The 17836-nt window shown below is 37.7% G+C and overlaps 1 protein-coding gene across 1 annotated transcript in view; it reads left to right on the top strand.

The window, feature by feature from the left end:
- The window catches only part of LOC135460126 (atrial natriuretic peptide receptor 2-like), a 35220-nt gene that overhangs the window by 17168 nt on the left and 216 nt on the right, over positions 1–17836 (top strand). The window contains exons 10-22 of the mRNA XM_064736796.1: positions 314–400; positions 671–814; positions 1560–1681; positions 3296–3437; positions 6315–6360; positions 7310–7408; positions 8389–8502; positions 9356–9449; positions 10257–10344; positions 11100–11239; positions 13986–14138; positions 14900–14998; positions 17228–17319. Coding sequence (XP_064592866.1) covers positions 314–400; positions 671–814; positions 1560–1681; positions 3296–3437; positions 6315–6360; positions 7310–7408; positions 8389–8502; positions 9356–9449; positions 10257–10344; positions 11100–11239; positions 13986–14138; positions 14900–14998; positions 17228–17319 — 1420 coding nt within the window. The remainder of the gene's footprint in view (positions 1–313; positions 401–670; positions 815–1559; positions 1682–3295; positions 3438–6314; positions 6361–7309; positions 7409–8388; positions 8503–9355; positions 9450–10256; positions 10345–11099; positions 11240–13985; positions 14139–14899; positions 14999–17227; positions 17320–17836) is intronic.

Below are 17836 nucleotides of genomic sequence, written 5' to 3'. Positions count from 1 at the left end.
CTAGCTCTGACATTTCCTTTGCTGCTCCATCCTCAAACTGCCCCAACTGACTTTAACACTCACGTTCCAAATGGTGTCCACAGATCCAGATTGAATATAATGACTAATGCTTCCTTTATCAAAATAAACAGGATCCTGTCTCTTGTCCTAGATTCACAGTTACAACCACGTATGGGCATGCTTAAATTCTTTGCCTCATCTCTAGAGATGTGGAGCTATTCCCTGATACAAAATATATGCAGTCCCTTTTTTGTAGTATTGCTGGCTTCTGAAGTTACCCTAAAACTGTAAACAGCATTTCGTTCTGTTTCAGTGATGGCAGAACAGTGGCCATAAAGAAAATAATGAAGAAGTCATTCACGCTGTCTAAAACCATACGTAAAGAAGTGAAGCAAGTGAGGTAAGAAGCGAAATTTAAGAACTGTATGTTGTTCCATTCTTACACTGATTTTTTAGGGCTTGAAATCTTTCCAGATGTGACTGTAAATTCATATTCCTCTTTCTTTCAAACTTTGCTTGAAAGAGAGCAAAGATTAAAATTTCCTTATGTCTGTTTTACTTTTTCTCTACATTGTGAGACAAGACACTTGGTTTTCCAGTTGCACTACAAAACCAGGATGGACATCTGTGAAAATTACTGTTATGCTATGATTTTTGTTGATTTTCACAGGGAACTTGACCATCCCAATCTCTGCAAATTCATTGGAGGTTGTATAGAAGTTCCAAATGTTGCCATTGTCACAGAGTACTGCCCCAAAGGCAGCCTTAGTGATGTGCTCCTCAATGAAGATATTCCTTTGAACTGGGGTTTCAGGTGAAAAAATCCAACTTTTGAAAAGCTAAATGACATAGACAGTGCTATATGCTGTTTGGGACAAGATATTAATTTTAGATAAAGTTCTTGTCTAGACAAGCCTGTACTGTGATATAGGGAGAGAGAGGGAGGGAGGGATGGAGGAACGGAGGGATGGAGGGAGGAAATTTGAATATTCAGTCCAACTTGTCTTTTGGGTGTTTTGAGAAATTACATGATTAGTCCTTGCGATGCTAAGGCAATGACTTGTCAGCTTTCTGTTCGTGAAGACATATGGGTGAAATGATTAGCATACCTGCAAGTGGTTCATTATTCTTACCAATAGAAGAAATGAGTTCACATTGTCAATGAAACTTTCACAAAGGCAGTGACATTGTTTTTTGAGATTGGTCCTCTTGACATGTCCTTTCTGCTTCTGCTTTATGCTTGCCATCAGCAAAGAAAAATGGTTTTCAGGAAGGAAACCTTCCAAATAAAGCAAGGAAGATAATAAAATTGTTTCACTTGTAAACATGTGAAAGCACTCCGAAGGATAAAAAAGTACTGACAATTTCTAGAAGGAACTTTATTCTCTTGGCCTGTGAGCTCAGGGAGGTATGGGTTTTCTAACAGTCACCTTAAGTGTTTTGGAAAAATGACCGTGGGGACACAAGTTGAAAACTACAGTTTCTGTAAACCTCAGTAGAATTTGGAGCCAATTTTGAGGGAAATTGAAAATACTAGCTCACTGATTTTTGATTTTTAGGTTTTCTTTTGCTACTGATATTGCTCAAGGAATGGCCTATCTCCACCACCACAAAATGTATCATGGACGGTTGAAGTCTAATAACTGTGTGATAGATGACCGGTGGGTTTGCAAAATTGCAGGTAAAGAGAAAGCTAGAAAAAATTTTCAAAACTGCCCAGCTAACCCTCTAATTTAGATTTCACATGCAACACTTCCCAAGTGCTTTCATGTTGACATTTCATGTGGAATTGCTAACTGTACCAGACTTCACTAGCAAGTTTCATGTTACATTATCAAGTCAAGTAATTTAGTGTGTGTCACAGATGCACACTTTAGATCCCACAAATGATTCAGCCTGTCAACATCTGAGCAGAAACTCTGCCTCATTCTCTCTTTTGATAGAGAGAGAGAGCCCTGAGGCATAGAGAATGGTGTAAAGATGTAGTAATGCTGACTGATTGGTAAGCACAAGGTCGTTTAATGGAGAAAAGCAGACTCAACTCAGAGCTTTTAAGTCTTGTTCATGGCATTGAATTGTATTCTCCCAGTGATGGAGCTGCAGGTCAGGTCTACTCTTGGTACAGCAAGAGAGCTTGTGGGAACAGGAAAATCACTGGAGAGTGTAGTTTAGTTTGCAGCTGCCAAAGGGAATTAAGGCAATGATCATCTCTTCTACTTTTTGCCCAGAGCAGTCATCATACTCTTTAACTCATAGCCATCCTGAAAGCAGCAGCAGATTGGTTTTTAGTGGTATACCCTATGACTAAGGTTCCTACATGGGGCCAGGCTTGCTTCTCCAACTCCTTCAGTATCCTTCTGCCTACTCTGCTTGGAGCCTGTTCTGGAGAAAAACATACAAATTAGACATAGTTGGATCACATCCACTGCATCACCTTAGCACAGTTCCTCTCAATTGAATAGGATATCTGTGAAATCATTCAGCAACTTATGTTTTGATTCTGTTCTGTGTCAAACTATAGGGTTTTCAAATCTTCACGGTTTATCTGGATGCAATCATGTCAAACAAACCTCATAAATAACAAATGTGGGAGCTATTTTAAAAATGACCTCCACATAAACATTCAGTCCCTAGCAACATCTTAATTAGAGGTCACTCCAGAGAAAGCCAGATGTCTGCATCCAGCCTTCACATACAGTCAGAAGAGTGCTGTTTACATAAGAAAGAAAACAGAAGTCAGTTGTTTTTTTCTCATTCTTCCTGATTCTGAGTCATATGCTAAGAATTCCTTCTATATTAGGCTAGAAGTATAGATGGAAAGATGTTTCACATCTATGCTGCCTTTGTTCTCATGCTAGTGGTGCTCAAGTAACACCCACCATCTGATTTTCAGTTGTTAGTCTGTCTAACTAGTAATTACTTGAGCAACCTGCCACCAGAGATAAGGATCAAGGGACAAAGTAGAACAGAAACCTGTATTTACATGCTAACTCTTGCACTGAGGTGAGAATATTATCTGAAAATAATTTGATAAAATTATAAAATAATTCTGATTGCAATGGGTCATGAAGTTCAGTTTGCCTGCTGTCATTCAGTCTTGCCTACATATTTGGTTTTCCAGATGCTATATTTTAGGGAGGCAAGACCACACAAACCCCACCGTTTCTAGACTGAGATGTGTATTTAGAATAGGGAAAATTAATTTATTTAGACTAGCTGTGCTACTGTCTACTACTGTACTTGTTTCAGGGAAGTATCCACTGAATAGTTTGCTTCCTGCTTTCTTCCACTTCAGATTATGGCTTGCAGTCATATAGAAAAGAAGATTTTCCTGATGGATCAAATTCATCCCAGCAGCATTTGATACAGATTTACACAGCTCCTGAAATACGTACTCTTTCAGATTTTGAGCCCAATTCTATGTCTGATGTCTACAGGTAGCTAACTTTTCCTGATCTCACTTTTAGTAATCTTGAGTATTCTTTAACAACAGTTAGGCTTGGTGGAATTCTGTTGTCACCCCAGGTATATGTTTGATTGTATTTTTAAAAGGATTGGTCCTGGAATAGAGAACAGCATAGCTATCACAGGATCTTCTCTTTCAAGGTAGATAATCAAATAGGGAATTCACTGGTATTATTTAAAAGCAGAGTTGGCCCAGTGATTTATAAAGAGTCACTTGACTGGTAAGATAAAAAGGCATAAAGAACTGCTATTATCTAATTATCCTTTTTCTTTCTGTTGTTGTTTCTTATGAAAAGTAGAATTATTTTCAACAATGGCAATACTTTAGAAGTTAACAGCATCAATGTTCTAGAATGTCATATTGCACATATGCATCCTGTAATTCTATTACTGAATGTCAATACAATTATTTGGGGGCATATACATGGTGACAATATTTGGTTTACAGTGGAAAAATAAAGAGAAGGGGAAAAAATGGATGCACTAGCAAATAGCTCAATTCCTTTCCTTTTGAAAGGCTTTATAGAAGATTGCTTTCCAGTGGCTTTCCCTCCTGGTGGTGGACTGCTTCTATACAATCACTTTTCAGATAAGTGGGAACACAACTGTAAACAAATGTCTGCATATGTGCTTGAACATCATTACTTTTTATCTATTCTATCAGATTAACTGAGCAAGAAGTTGAAGTCTCAGTAGTATTTCTGCCTATAGAACATTTCAATATGGCCTTAGAATTTTCTCCAAAATAGCTCAGCTAAGGCAGTTTGGGATTGTGTTGGTATTTCTGGCTACTGTCATTTGTCCTGTATCTGTACTTTTTTAACATGAAGTAGTCTTTGAAAGAACTGTGCTCCAACTAAACAATAATTTTAGGATTGTCTTAGATATTCCAGTTTACCATTGCCCTGCAGCTAAAATGTATCCTAGAAAATGTTTCCTTGGCTTGTTGTTCTCACTTTGATCCTCTTCTGGATAGGTATCATTATTTGACTTCACAGGCCACTTTGCCTCCTGAAGGCATTTCTTGCCAAGAGTTCCCCTTTAAATAGTCCTAAGATCTGATTTGCTCACATCCTATATGTCTACAATGAACTTTTGACAGATTCAGTGAATGTTTCCTGGATTTATCTTGCTGTCCCACCCACATGTCTGAAAAATCTACATCTTTTTTTGTGACACTGAAGTTATTAATTTCTTGATTTAAAAAAGTAAAAGCAGTGAGAGATCACACCAGAAAAGGGAGAAGAGCAACATGCAGGCAGGGAAGATAAAGAAGTACCCTGTACCATTGAAAGAGTTTTCTTATTCTCTGGCTGTTCTTTAGAATTTGCATTTTAAAAAAATTAGTTTTGATGATATGAGCAGGAGGTAAGCCTTCCTGGTATATGTATTTGGCCTCACTGGCCAGGCAGCATTGATCCAGTCTTGAAATCCTTAGTTCTTATCTGTGCAAATAATCCATTAATGTTCTTGAAGGTGAGGCCCAAATAAAAAATGAGTAGAAACTGCAGGAGAGGGACTTGTAATTTAATGTGCTCTTACAGATGAATCACTTTCTTTTAAAGTTCTCTAGGAAAGTGTTGGTCAGATGGGAAAGCTAAAATGGAAATGAGAACAGAAGTATGAACGTAACTCCTGTTTTGACCTGAAGAGGCTGTTTCCAGTCACAGTTTCTCCTAGATTTGTTCTTCTTGAATTGTAATCATCATATGGATTTCTCTATCCACAATGGATAGTGCATTTTATTGGGCAGTGCAGTTGAAGATTAATTAAATCAATGCTGCTTTATCAGAGTTACTATCATCTAATTACTATCTGTGAAAATCTGTTTTAGTTTTGCTGCCTTACCAGGATTGATTTTGCTTTCTCCTAACAAATCACCACAAAATTAATATAAAAATATAATCAGATTAATTTCTAAATTATTAATCATATTTTGTATGCATTATTTTATTTTCCAATGGTGGTCCACAGGTGGGCTGAAAGATAGATAAACATATCCTGTTACCAACAGAATGTCTTCCAGAACAGTGCAACCATTAGTGACACAACAGATTGAAAACCAATATTCTCTACAAAAGTAAATGTTACCAAGCTGAGAGGCATGCAGGCATAAATTATTACATAGTTTTGCTATATAAAGGGACATCTTTATCCAGGCTGTTGGCTGAAGGAGGTGCTTGCTTCTAAGAGATCACTGTTCTGGAAGATCTCCAATGAGTTCAGAAAAAAAGACTAAATTCTCTGTTTTTACTGTCTTTTTCCACTCTTCATCCTTGATGAATGTATTAGACCTTATTTCAACTGAGAAAGATAATCACCACGAGAATATAATTCAGAAGAAACAAGCAGAAATGCTTACTATAGAATATCTTCTCTCGAGAAACTATGTCATCACAGACTTTATGAAAATTTTCTAGAACAGCAATCTTTTTGGTGGCTGAAAAAAAGCCACTTCCCCCATTGGTGAATCTGACGAACCTGCTCCCGACCCTTGATTGGAGCAAAAATCAGACCCTTATGTTTAACTGGTAGGGTTCATGTACATAAACCTGGACATATCACCTCTGGATTCCATTAGTAGCTACAGTGAGAATTGCTTTGCTGTCCATCAAACTCAAATGTCTCTGGGGCCTATAACCATGAGAGGCAAATGCTATGAAACATTCAGTAACAAATCCCTGAAAACACAAAGCAGTAACAAGTAGCAGCACCATTGCCATCCTTCCTTTTGAGATACTGGGATTTCAGCCATAGGATGGGGAAGAGTAAGAAATCATGAAAAGAAGAAATTGCTGACTCAGTTAACTATTATTGTATTAAGATTTTTCTTCATTTTTATTCTGCAGTTATGCCATCATTTTACTAGAAATTGCCACAAGAAGTGACTGTCTGGCAGTAAGTAAAGATCAACTATCTTTAGATAATAGAATTTGTAGAATTTGCACGACAACTTTGATTCTGTTTCTGCTGAAGACAAACCAAACTTTGAGTTACTGCACCTTTGAGTTACTTTATGAGCATACATTTTCCTCATGATTTTATGGATGCCAGTTCAGTTCCCATGGAACATCCAATCAGGGTTTCCTCATAGATCTACCAGTTTTCCATTTCAGAGCTTTGAAGAAGAATATATGATAAAAATAATGTAGCTCTAAAACTGCCTTTTGATTAGTTTTGTGAGGCTTAATGGCTAGGTGGATGCAGAGAGAATGTATGTATTAATATATTCCTTTTTCTCCTGCTTCTTCCTTTACCTGTCTTTTACAGGCCCTTTAAGTGGAATCTTGCAGTAAAAAGAATAACCTAGAAAAGCAAATTAGCTGCTCTCCATGAGTAAAATATCTGCTTTGCATATGTCTTTTGATCACTGCTAAATGACAAACACAAAAAGTATGCACCTTGAAATTGGAAACAGATAGTCTTCATATGTAACCACATTCTCTCTGAAATAATTACATCAAGAGTTGTAGCAATAAAGACTTAAAACTACTATTTTTCCAGTTCTCACAGTTTGTGATAATAGACTAATATAGTCCTTGTGCTCTCCTAAAAGTTTCCCAATATCTTGCCAGATATTCATTTGTTTCAAAAGTTGTTTATGTCGTATAAACACTAAGATTAAAGCCTGTCAGCCATTAAAAACTTTTAGAAAAGGTGACCCATTTTAGACTGGGTTATGTATTTTTTTATCCTTTCTTTTCCCTTGTGCTCTTAAAAAAGCTGACTTAGAAGTGATAGGGAAGATGTTATAAAATGGTGATGATAATAGTAATATATTTTCAGTGTCTGGCATGAGAACCATAACACTTGTTTCAACATTGCTTAATCTCCTTTTCTCTAGAAAGATAATGTGCATTCTGCTGAATATTCCTGGTGCCCACCTTTGGCAGAATTAATTTCAGGAAAGACTGAGAATTCTTGTCCTGCAGATTATGTAGAGGTGGGTAAAATACAATAATGTAAGTGAAGTACAAATCGCGAGTAAAGTACAATATTGCGTAAAAAAATCATTTATTGAAGTGGATTTACAACATGTCATAGTAGTTTTATGGTGATATTACCTTTGATAAATATAAATAACCCAGAAATCAAGAAGCACACCTCAAACAAGGCAAAATGATAATATCTAATATCCTTAATAAAAAACCTGTCATTGTAACAGTGAAAAATTCAATTGTCCCCTCCATTTTTCAGTGTAATCAATTATGTTTTTAATATTCAATCATTGATTTTTGTGCAATCTCATTTTATTGTAAAGTGTTGAATTCCATACATATTTTATGTTGGTAATATCTAGCTTACTGATAGAGAGCTTTCACATAATGAAGTCTGTCTCAGGCAAATTATGAGTTTGGTTTGTTTCTTATGCAACAAATCTTTCTCTTCAATAGCCTCAATAAAGTACACCCCCTCCCAGTTTAATTAAATCAGAACAAGATGGGGTCATCCTCATTTCAGTTGTCGTTTAAATGCAATATAATTCACCTTTGCTGGTTTGTAGCAACATAAATGTAAAAAACTTCTCCTTAGCAGCCCTGTTTTTTAATCAGAAGGTAACATTCTTAAGGGGTACTTCAGCTCTTAATCTTTTGCGAAATTTATGTACAGACAAGTCCTCTGAAAACAGTATGTGACTCCAGCAGCATAACTCTCTTACAGCACAAGACAAGAGCTTCGGCAGAAGGAACGTGCATATCTTACTCATGATTTCCCACAGCAGCATTTTCATGAACTAATATCCTTCATTCAGCAAAAGCCTGTAGAATTCCAGAAGCTTCAGTATCTCTCTGACACTTCACCAGCTGCAGATAGAGCTTCACATAGGCAGTCAGCACCAAGAAAACAGAAGTATTAACTTAAAATACTGCTTGTGCCTGGAATAATAAAAGGCTGTTTGCTTTTCTCACTTCCCTTCTGCAGTTAATTGAAAGGTGCAGAAAAAACAATCCATCCCAAAGGCCTACATTTGAACAAGTCAAGAAAATATTGTACAAGATGAATCCTGTTAGCCCTGTTGACATGATGATGACTCTGGTAAATTTAGCTTTTTAATCCAATCCAATCTGCTCCAAACTTTCAATAACTTTCACCTCCATCCTTCAGGTTTGTTTTTTTGTTTTTTTAATCTTATACCCCTTGTTTGGAAAAAATATCCACAGTTATTTGTTCAGTTCTGTTGGGGTCACTGTAGCTGCAATTCTGCTTGGAACCCTGCTTTTCTTCTCATTCAGTTTTTTAACTTTCTCAATTTCTTCAGGGCTGAACATTTTTTGTCTGTCAAATGTTGTTTGCAAACTATATTCCCCCTTTCCTGTGGCCCAACACTCTTACAGTACCATGGATATAGAACCCTTGAATGCTACAAATAGCATGTTTATAAATCATTTTGAGGAGAGTATCTCAAGCTCATCAGCAGAGAAAGAAGATATCTGCCTCCAGACTATTGCCTCACACAGAGGAGGGATGCAAAAAGCAAAGCACAGACTAGCATAGCAAGATAGTTTATGAAAGCATTGAGAGTTTTTGATAAAAGTTTGAGACTTAGATACCTTTTGTTTTGTTAAGATTTTGTCTGTAGGCTGCTCTCTGCATTGGATTTGCCCCCTCAAGTTTGCATGAAATTTGAAAAACCTGAAATGGCCTTCTGTTGTCTTGTGTGTAAGCAACAACCTCAAGTCTAAATTCATAAATTTACTTGAGGAGAAACCTGATCTTTGTATTTTGTAAAAAAGTGTTAAGTGTCTTAGGCCTGTGCCCTTTTTATCTCTGAATCTCTGGATGTTTTCAAAGCAGAATCATTCCAATACTTAAATCCTATCCAGCTAGGCATCTTTTTCAGTAAACAGATGAATTTCTGAGAAATTTTACATAGTTCTCTGTTATTTAGATGGAGAAATATAACAAACACCTGGAGATACTAGTTTCTGAGAGAACCCAGGATTTAATGCATGAAAAACAGAAGACTGATCGTCTGCTGTATAGTAAGTTATAGAAAAAAAATACTGGATATTCTTCTCAATAATAATTTTATTTCAGCTTTCTAACTACAAAAAAGAACCCTTTGATAGGTGATAATTTAATAGGTAACATTTAGCTAGCAAAGAATGAATATACTTGTTTCTTGCAAAGCTGGAAAAATATTTAGCTACTTCCTGTATTTCCTCCCTAGAAATCAGTACACTCATCCGAGAGCTATGGCCCAAAAATCCATAGTGCTCTGACTGTGCAAAGCCATTGTTCTGGCAGGCCTTTTGCATAGTTATAAATGTTGTGGAAGGGTAGTTGGCTGCTTTTGATGGCAGTGTATGTTCCAGAATTCTGTAAGAAAGGCATAAGGAGATGGGAATAGCATATAAGAAAGCAAAAAACAAAGACATGTGAAAGTCCAAGACGGGGAACAAATTAAATAAAAAAAAACAAATCAGGGAAGAGATAATAAACAAACCTAACACAGGTAGAAAACACTAACAAAGAGTTCACAAAGAGAGAATTAGTAAAATCCCAGATCACACCATTAGAATATAACCTTACTCTTTCTTGAAATGTATCCATACTGGTTTGTTCGGCCTAAAAGTTATGGGCCGTGTGCAGAATCTGGATGGGTTAACAGTGAGATTTATTGTGATTTCTCACATTACAGCAGAGCAGATTTTGATGCCAAGGTGTGTTTTCACCTTCATAATATTTTGCCTTTATGAACACTTTTTGTGCATTTAAACCAGCATGTTATGTTTAATATGTTCATTTTTCCATGTAAAAAGATTACAATGCTCTACTTTCTACAACAGGTATGTTGCCAAAACAAGTAGCAGATGATCTCAGACAGGGAAAACAGGCACAAGCTCAAAGTTACTCAAGTGCCACCATCTTCTTCAGGTAAATAAAAGATGAAAGGTAGGATTAGAACTGTCTCTTACAGAAGAAACTCCTAGGCTTCTGGTGGAGGTGAAGCTCGTAACCAAGTACAGAATTTCTATCTAAACTGCCACCTGTTGTAATAGGTGGTTCTACAAAATAGTGTCTTTCAAAATTCTCACACTCTCTCCCTATTTTTTACTAGAATTACTTAAGTAAAAAATTACATTACTCTGGAGCTGTAACAAACAGCAGCACATCATTTTACATGTATTACACATGCATGAATCTATGTTTCATAAAATAGGTCTAAGTAAAGAATCTACCATTTAGCCTGCATAAAGAAAATTTGCCTATCCTTAGAGTCCACATGGATTTACAGTTTTAATATTTTTTGTGTGCAGGAAACAACATACAAATGGCATGCCTTCACTTGTCATAAAAGAACAGATATCAAGTTCCCCTTTTTTTAAAATTTGTACATAAAGCAGAAGAATGCTTAGTCTGTTACAGATTTAAACTCTACCTCTCAAAATGTTTTACTGCATTGCTAAGCAAAAAAGACTTGGGTCAATCTGTCCTTTTAAATGGAAGGAAATTTTGTAAATTTAAATAAATGAAGGCAAAACTATCCAATAAGAATCTTAGTGAAAGAATCATTGAAAAGAGAAAGTTGATGTAATTGCATTGAGAAATGTTTACTGTGTGTTTAAGATTACTAATTGGCAACCATTAGGACAGTGGATGATTATGCTCTTTCTGTTGTGTTTTAACAGTGACATTGTTGGCTTCACTGAGCTGTCCAGCAGCAGCACGCCATATCAAGTGGTAGATCTCTTGAACAAGCTTTATACCATTTTTGATGAAATCATAGATAACTATGATGTCTATAAGGTGGAGACAATAGGAGATGCCTGTAAGTTCCTTGAGCTGTGGACTATGATGGGGCCTGGGTCAGGATAGAGACTCCCTGATGACGAGGAAGAACAGCTGAAGGAGATTTGGAAAGCTTCTTATGACTGGGAAGACCAAATAAAGCAATTAGGAGATGAGTTCTAGCAGAGCCCTAGCAAACTTTAGGAACATTTTCCTGCATACATTTCATCATTTGTGTGGTTAACAGGTGTCTTGAATGGGGCAAATTAATGGAGTAAAATACCGCTGCTGTTCATTTGATTCCTATTACTAGTGAGATATGACTTTAAGTCTTGGCAGCAGATTAATCCCAGATGGAAACTTCTGTATTACGGGAACACAACTAAAAAAATTATCTTCTACATGGGATCATACATGCCATACCCTAAGCTTTATTGTCTTTTTTGCAAAGACCTCAGCAATCTTCTTTCTCCTAATACATTGTAGGGGCTTGACTGCCTCTTCTCTTTTTCATCTTTTCTTTTGTAGGAAAATAGCTTTGTATTTGCTACCATGGCAATCTGCTGCAGATAGACTATGATTAAAATTCAGTTTTTTAAAACCTAAGGAAAATCTAACAGGGCTTTTGGAGACAGACAGAATTCCTATAAGAGATGGGGAACAAAAAAACCCACTCTTTTTTTCTCCGTGGAACTGTTGAACACATTCTTGAGCATAAAATTCCTGAACAAATGCACCCCATAATCCCTAGAAGACCAGTTTCTTGCCCTACACAGTGTCAGAATCATAGAATATACTGGTTGGAAGGGATCCACAAAGATCATAGGGTCCAACTCCTGGCCTTGCACAGGACTATCCTCAAGAGTTATACCATGTACCTGAGAACGTTGTCCAAATGCTTCTTGAGCTTGTCAGGCTTGGTGCTGTGACCAGTGTGCTGGGGAGCCTCTTCCAATGCCCAACCACCCTCTGGGTGAAGAGCCTTTTCCTGATATCCAACCTAAACACAACCCAGACCACTTCAGGCCATTTCCTTGGGTCCTGTCGCTGTCACCAGAGAGAAGAGGTCAGTGCCTGCCCCTCCTCTTCGCCTCATGAGGAATTTGTAACTGCAGTGAGGTCTCCCCTCAGTCTCCTCTTCTCCAGGGTGAACACGCCAAGTCACCGCAGCCACTCCTCACAGGACTTCCCCTCAAGGCCCTTCACCGTCCTTGTGGCCTCCTTTGGACACTCTGTAACAGCTCAATATATATATATATATTACTTATATTGTGGCACCCAGACCTGCCCCAGCACTGCAGGTGAGTATGCCCCAGAGCAGAGCAGAGCAAGCAGGACAATCCCCTCCCTTGCCTGGCTGTGATGCTGTGCCTGATGCACCCCAGGACATGGGGGCTCTCCTGGCTGCCAGGCCACTGCTGACTCATGTTCAACTTCAGCCAGGATCCCCAGGTCCCTTTCCTGCACTCATTTCTGCTTTCCAGCGTGTCATTCGTTTGTCTGTCTGTACATCCAGGGTTGCCCCATTCCAGGAGCAGAATCTAATACTTTTCCTTCTTAAACATGAAGTTGGTGATTGCCCATTCCTCTGATTTCTCAAGGTCTTTTGGCTGGGCCTTTCTGCTTATGGGGCAATTTAGTAGCATTGGCAGACTTAGTAACCCTTCCAGTCCAAGCCATTTATGAAGCTGTTGAAGAGGATGGGGCTGAGCGTGTGGAACACCCTGGTGACAGGTCACCAGTCTGATGTCTCCCCATTCAGGCACCCCCTTTCTGCCTGACCCCTGATTCAGTTGCTCACCCATCACATAATGTGTTTATCCAGCTGTGTTCCAGACAGTTTGTCCAGAAGGATCCTGGAAGAAGCTGTATAAAAAGCTTTACTGAAATCCAAAAAGATAACATCAACTGGCTTCTCTTGATCACTTTGGTGGGTTATCCTGTCATAATAGAAAATCAGATGTGACAATCAGGGCTTTCTACTCATGAAGCCATGCTGGCTATGACCAATGACTGTGTTGTCCTTCAGGCATTTTTCATAACCTCCCAGAAAAAATTGCTCCAAAATTCTGCTGGGCACTGAAGTGAAAGTAACTGGCCTGTAATTTGCAGGGTTGTCCCTCTTGCAATTCTTGCAATTCTTGGAAAAATTCTTGAAAGGTGGCAGATTTGCCAGCTTCCTGTAGACTGGAACCTCTTAAGATTTCCTTGACCATTCAAAAAGCATTTTCAGAAATCTTACAATGACTTCACCAGCTCTTTGAGTACATTGGGATAAATCCCATCACGTGCCATAGATTTACAGGGCTCAAAACAGAGCAGCAAATCCCACATAAGTTCAGGGTTTGGTGGAGTTTATAATTCTCCAGCTCAGCACTCTAGGACCCCAGTATCCCATCATCAGTTTTGGAGTCAGTTGGAGTCATTGCCTTTTTTTATAATATTTGCCCAATGACAGAAGGCATTGAACTGCCACATTTGCACTGCCTGCCCCACTTTAACCTTACTCAGTGGAGGGGAGGATGAAGAGAGAAAGGATTGGAGGGAAAAAATCTCATGTCAAAATAAGAAGGAAAGCAACATTTTTCATACTTAAGGTAATTCCACACATGAGCCATTGCCCTAGCATTAATTTGTTTCTGGTTTTCTTTGCTCAGCAGGTGTAATTGTGCCTTGGGATATGAAGGAATAGGGCTTCTTCCTTTTTTTTTTTTATTATAGGCAGCATACTTTAGTAAATCTATGTGTAATGGCAAAGGTTAACACATTTGCATTGTTGTGTTAAGATATGGTTGTGTCGGGAGTACCCAAGGAGAACGGGATCCTTCATGCTGGTGAGATTGCAAGCATGGCTTTAGACCTTCTGGATGTCTGCAGGACTTTTAAGATCCCACACAAGCCTAATACCCTCCTAAAGATAAGAGCAGGAATACATTCAGGTATGTTGAGAAAGCTGCAAAAGAGTCTTCTCTAGCCTTACAAATGCATCTGTAGTGGCCATTTCCTCTCCATTAAAAATAAAGTTAATTTTTTGATACGCAGTGGAACATAACATAGACGTCATCCCAACAGAATAATTTATTGGATGCATGGGATATTGGTACCTCAGTTTTGAATACAACATTGGAAACATCCCATAGCCCCTCTGCCTTAGATGATGTGAGTTAGAACTGCTATTCTGTGTCTGTAACCTGTCCTTATCAGCTGTTCTCTTCTCAAAAAAGTAAGTTGTTTCTTGACAGTCTGATCTAGGCTTCACTGTCAGACTCCTAGCTCCCTGATTTAATCTGATGTGATTCCAATTCCTCACATGACTTCCCCTCAAGGCCCTTCACCGTCCTTGTGGCCTCCTTTGGACACTCTCTAACCGCTCTATATATATATATTACTTAAGTAATACTTATAAGTAATACTTACATTCCCCAACTCTGTCTCGATAGACAGCCAGAGTTGGGCATGTCCTGTGCAGCCCAGCATCTGCCAACTAATCAGGGTACATTGTCTTACCAAGAAATCATATCTTCTATGTTTTAAATCACTTGTAAGACAGATTTGTAACCCATGTAAAGACAACATTGACACTCAGTCTTTATATGGTGAACAAATTAGATTTAAGGTAGTGTAGGAAGCAACCACAAGGCTGTATGACTGACTATGTGATTTATAAACACAAAATATCTTGCTTTCCATTTCTTAACAGGGGCAGTTGTAGCTGGAGTTGTTGGAACCAAAATGCCACGGTACTGTTTATTTGGAGATACTGTGAACACAGCTTCCAGGATGGAATCTACCAGTGAAGGTAATAAGGAACAAACTGCAGATGCGGTTAAAATCATCCCTGAATTAGTTCTTAAAAATTGTTAGGCTGAGTTTTGAGTCCTGACCTATTCAAATAATTCTGAATCCTGTAAAGAGGTTCTTGATTTCTGGGTCCAGTCTGCCTAGGGACAAATTATTTGAATTAAGTTCTCTAGAACAGTTTTTGCAATCAGATCCCCTTATTTCTCAAGTCTTTGGAAGGGATTTTTGTGGCTTTGAAGTTCTCTACAGTAAAAAAAGTTTGGACTAAAACAAAATGAGAGGCAAGTGGTTATGTTCTCTGTTTCTATTTGTTCCTGGCACCCAGGTGAATTTATGGTAAGAATATTTTCATTACTCCTCTTTTGCCACTGATAATTTTCTCTAATGGAGAACACAAGAAACAGTAGGATATCATGGGAGCTGTGTCTGTCTTCAGCCAGAATAGAAGATTATGTATGTGCCCTCTAGAAAGGAGTTTAAACAGAAATTTTGTGGAGGTATTCTCACTGCTTCTTCCTAAGAGATAACAGAGCTCCAAGTCTACTTAGAAAACTTTGTCTTTAGCTAACATGAACATTTGAAACTCAGACTCTGAAATATTTTAACAGATTTAGTGATTCCATGCCACAGAACCTTGATGGCTTGTTTCCTTACAGTCATGAAACAAAGTTGAGTAGTTTTATGGCCCACGTTTTAATGCATTGTAAATGAGCTAGGCACATACAAGATTCTTCAAGTTTAATTTCATGGTAAAAACAGATACTTTCAACATCTATCATGATCCCCTAAAAACAAGGAAGAAAGGTAGGGGAATGGTCCTAAAGTATGGATTTGAAACTTTTGAAAGGATTTGAAAATCACTAGCATCCATTGCTTCTCACCATTTTTATTTTTCCAAAACAAATGCTAACCTGGATGGAACACATATAACTTCATTTTCGTTTTGTCAGTCTCCCTGATAACACCATTCATGTTCCTTGTGTCATCTTATCTGAACTCCTTTAAAACTAATACCTCCAAAATCTGCTTCCATCATTCATAGGTTGTCTTTTGCTCTGTATGCTAGTCTCTTTCTCAGATGGTGCATCAGCACTATAGACTTAGAAATAAAGACAAAGTATTTATCTTTCAAGAATTTATTTTCTCTCCCTTTATTCAGGCCACATACATCTGAGGACCTCAAATTATATTACCAAGTTTTAACCCTGAGATCGTTGCTTTGACTAGCAATGCACACTAAAAATGCTATCACCTGGAATTTGAGTGCTAGTGTCTTGTTCTCAAGCAAGATGACAAGCTGAAATATAATGTCTCTTCAAAGAATAGTTCTGAGATATGTATATATCTGAAACTTAGATCTCCTGATCTACAGGCAGTGTTCTAAGACTCTAAAAAACACTTAAACAAAAAAAAGTGGACATTATAGAACTGTTGTTTTCTGATGTAACAAAAATCAGTTAGACAATCTTAGCCGCTCCTACTATCACCTAGGATGTTTTTTAAACAAAAAAGCATAATGATTGGCTCTGTGTCACAGAATGTTACAGGTAAAAAAAAAACTTTTCTTAAATTTTTTTAAATTTTGGCAAAATTTTGATTTTAAGCAAAAGTAGAATTTCTTCTGTTTGTCCTTCTTGGTCCTTCCTCCATCATTTGCAAAAGGCAAAACAAGTGAGGTTTACATGGTTTACATGATGATAAAATTTCAACTAAGGAAAAATAACAATGTTTAAAAAATTATGGAGTTATGTTAATATCATCTCTTCCAACTGTCTTAAATTGATAGGTTTGCAGTCAGAGCAATTGTGCTGTTTCTTTAGTGTTTAGACTTTGCTGAAAACTAATTGTTCTTAGAAAGCACTGGCTCTTTATTGACCAGGAAGTAGAACAGTGTATGGTTTTCTTCACCACAGGCAGAGGATGCTCATCAGTAGCACAGATAGACAACTGTGAATAGTACAAAAATATTGTTAGATGCAAAATGTGAAGAGTAGTGTTTGTTGACAGCCCCATATTTACCCTGAGATGCTCTCACAAACAGGCCAGGATACTGGAACTTGTGTGCAAACATTTTGAATAACAAATAACAAGGAATGGAAAGAAAGACTTGGAAAAAACCCCCAAGGGAGAGTTCATTAATGAGTCTTTAAATGTTTGACACATTTTGGGAGATGGATCTGTCTTACATGTAGCAATTGTTTAATATGATATTTACCTTTCTTTCCAGCTCTTAAAATACAGTGTAGTACAAGTGCATACCAGCTGTTGGAGCAGATTGGAGAGTATGTGTTAGTATGCCGTGGGAATTTACAAGTCAAGGTGTGTATGCAACATTTATACTCAGCTTTTCAGAGAGGAGAGTGTGAAAATACTCTGGAGTCCTTGAATTTTAACCCATGCAGTCTCCTATATTTTCTAGTCCTCTGTATTTCACAGTGCTTTGGTTAGACTAATTCTTGTACCTGAAGAGAGCATGTTCAGATTTTAAGCCAGGACCAATTCCATGTATTTGTTCATGGGACAAACCTGGTAAGTCAGAGACAAAGGACTTAGTCAAGCTTGGAAGTCCTGTATGGAACATTCACTGTCATGACTGCTTGAAATCAAAAAAGGTCCTTCAGAGACATTATAAATCATCACGTGAGTTCCACAAGAGAATTAACATACTTGTGGACCCAGTTTTGCATGGGACTTCAAAGAATTTTTTTAACTGATATTACTGCTATTATCTTTTAAGGAAAGGTTTTATGCCTCATTTTTCCTCTATGTAAAGTGGCTGACAGACAGATATTTCTCCTTTTGGGACTTGTAGTAAAAAATTATTTCATAAATAACA

Source organism: Zonotrichia leucophrys, chromosome Z (genome assembly GCF_028769735.1).
Source record: "Zonotrichia leucophrys gambelii isolate GWCS_2022_RI chromosome Z, RI_Zleu_2.0, whole genome shotgun sequence".
NCBI classification, from domain to species: domain Eukaryota; kingdom Metazoa; phylum Chordata; class Aves; order Passeriformes; family Passerellidae; genus Zonotrichia; species Zonotrichia leucophrys.
This window is presented reverse-complemented; position numbering and strand designations above follow the sequence as displayed.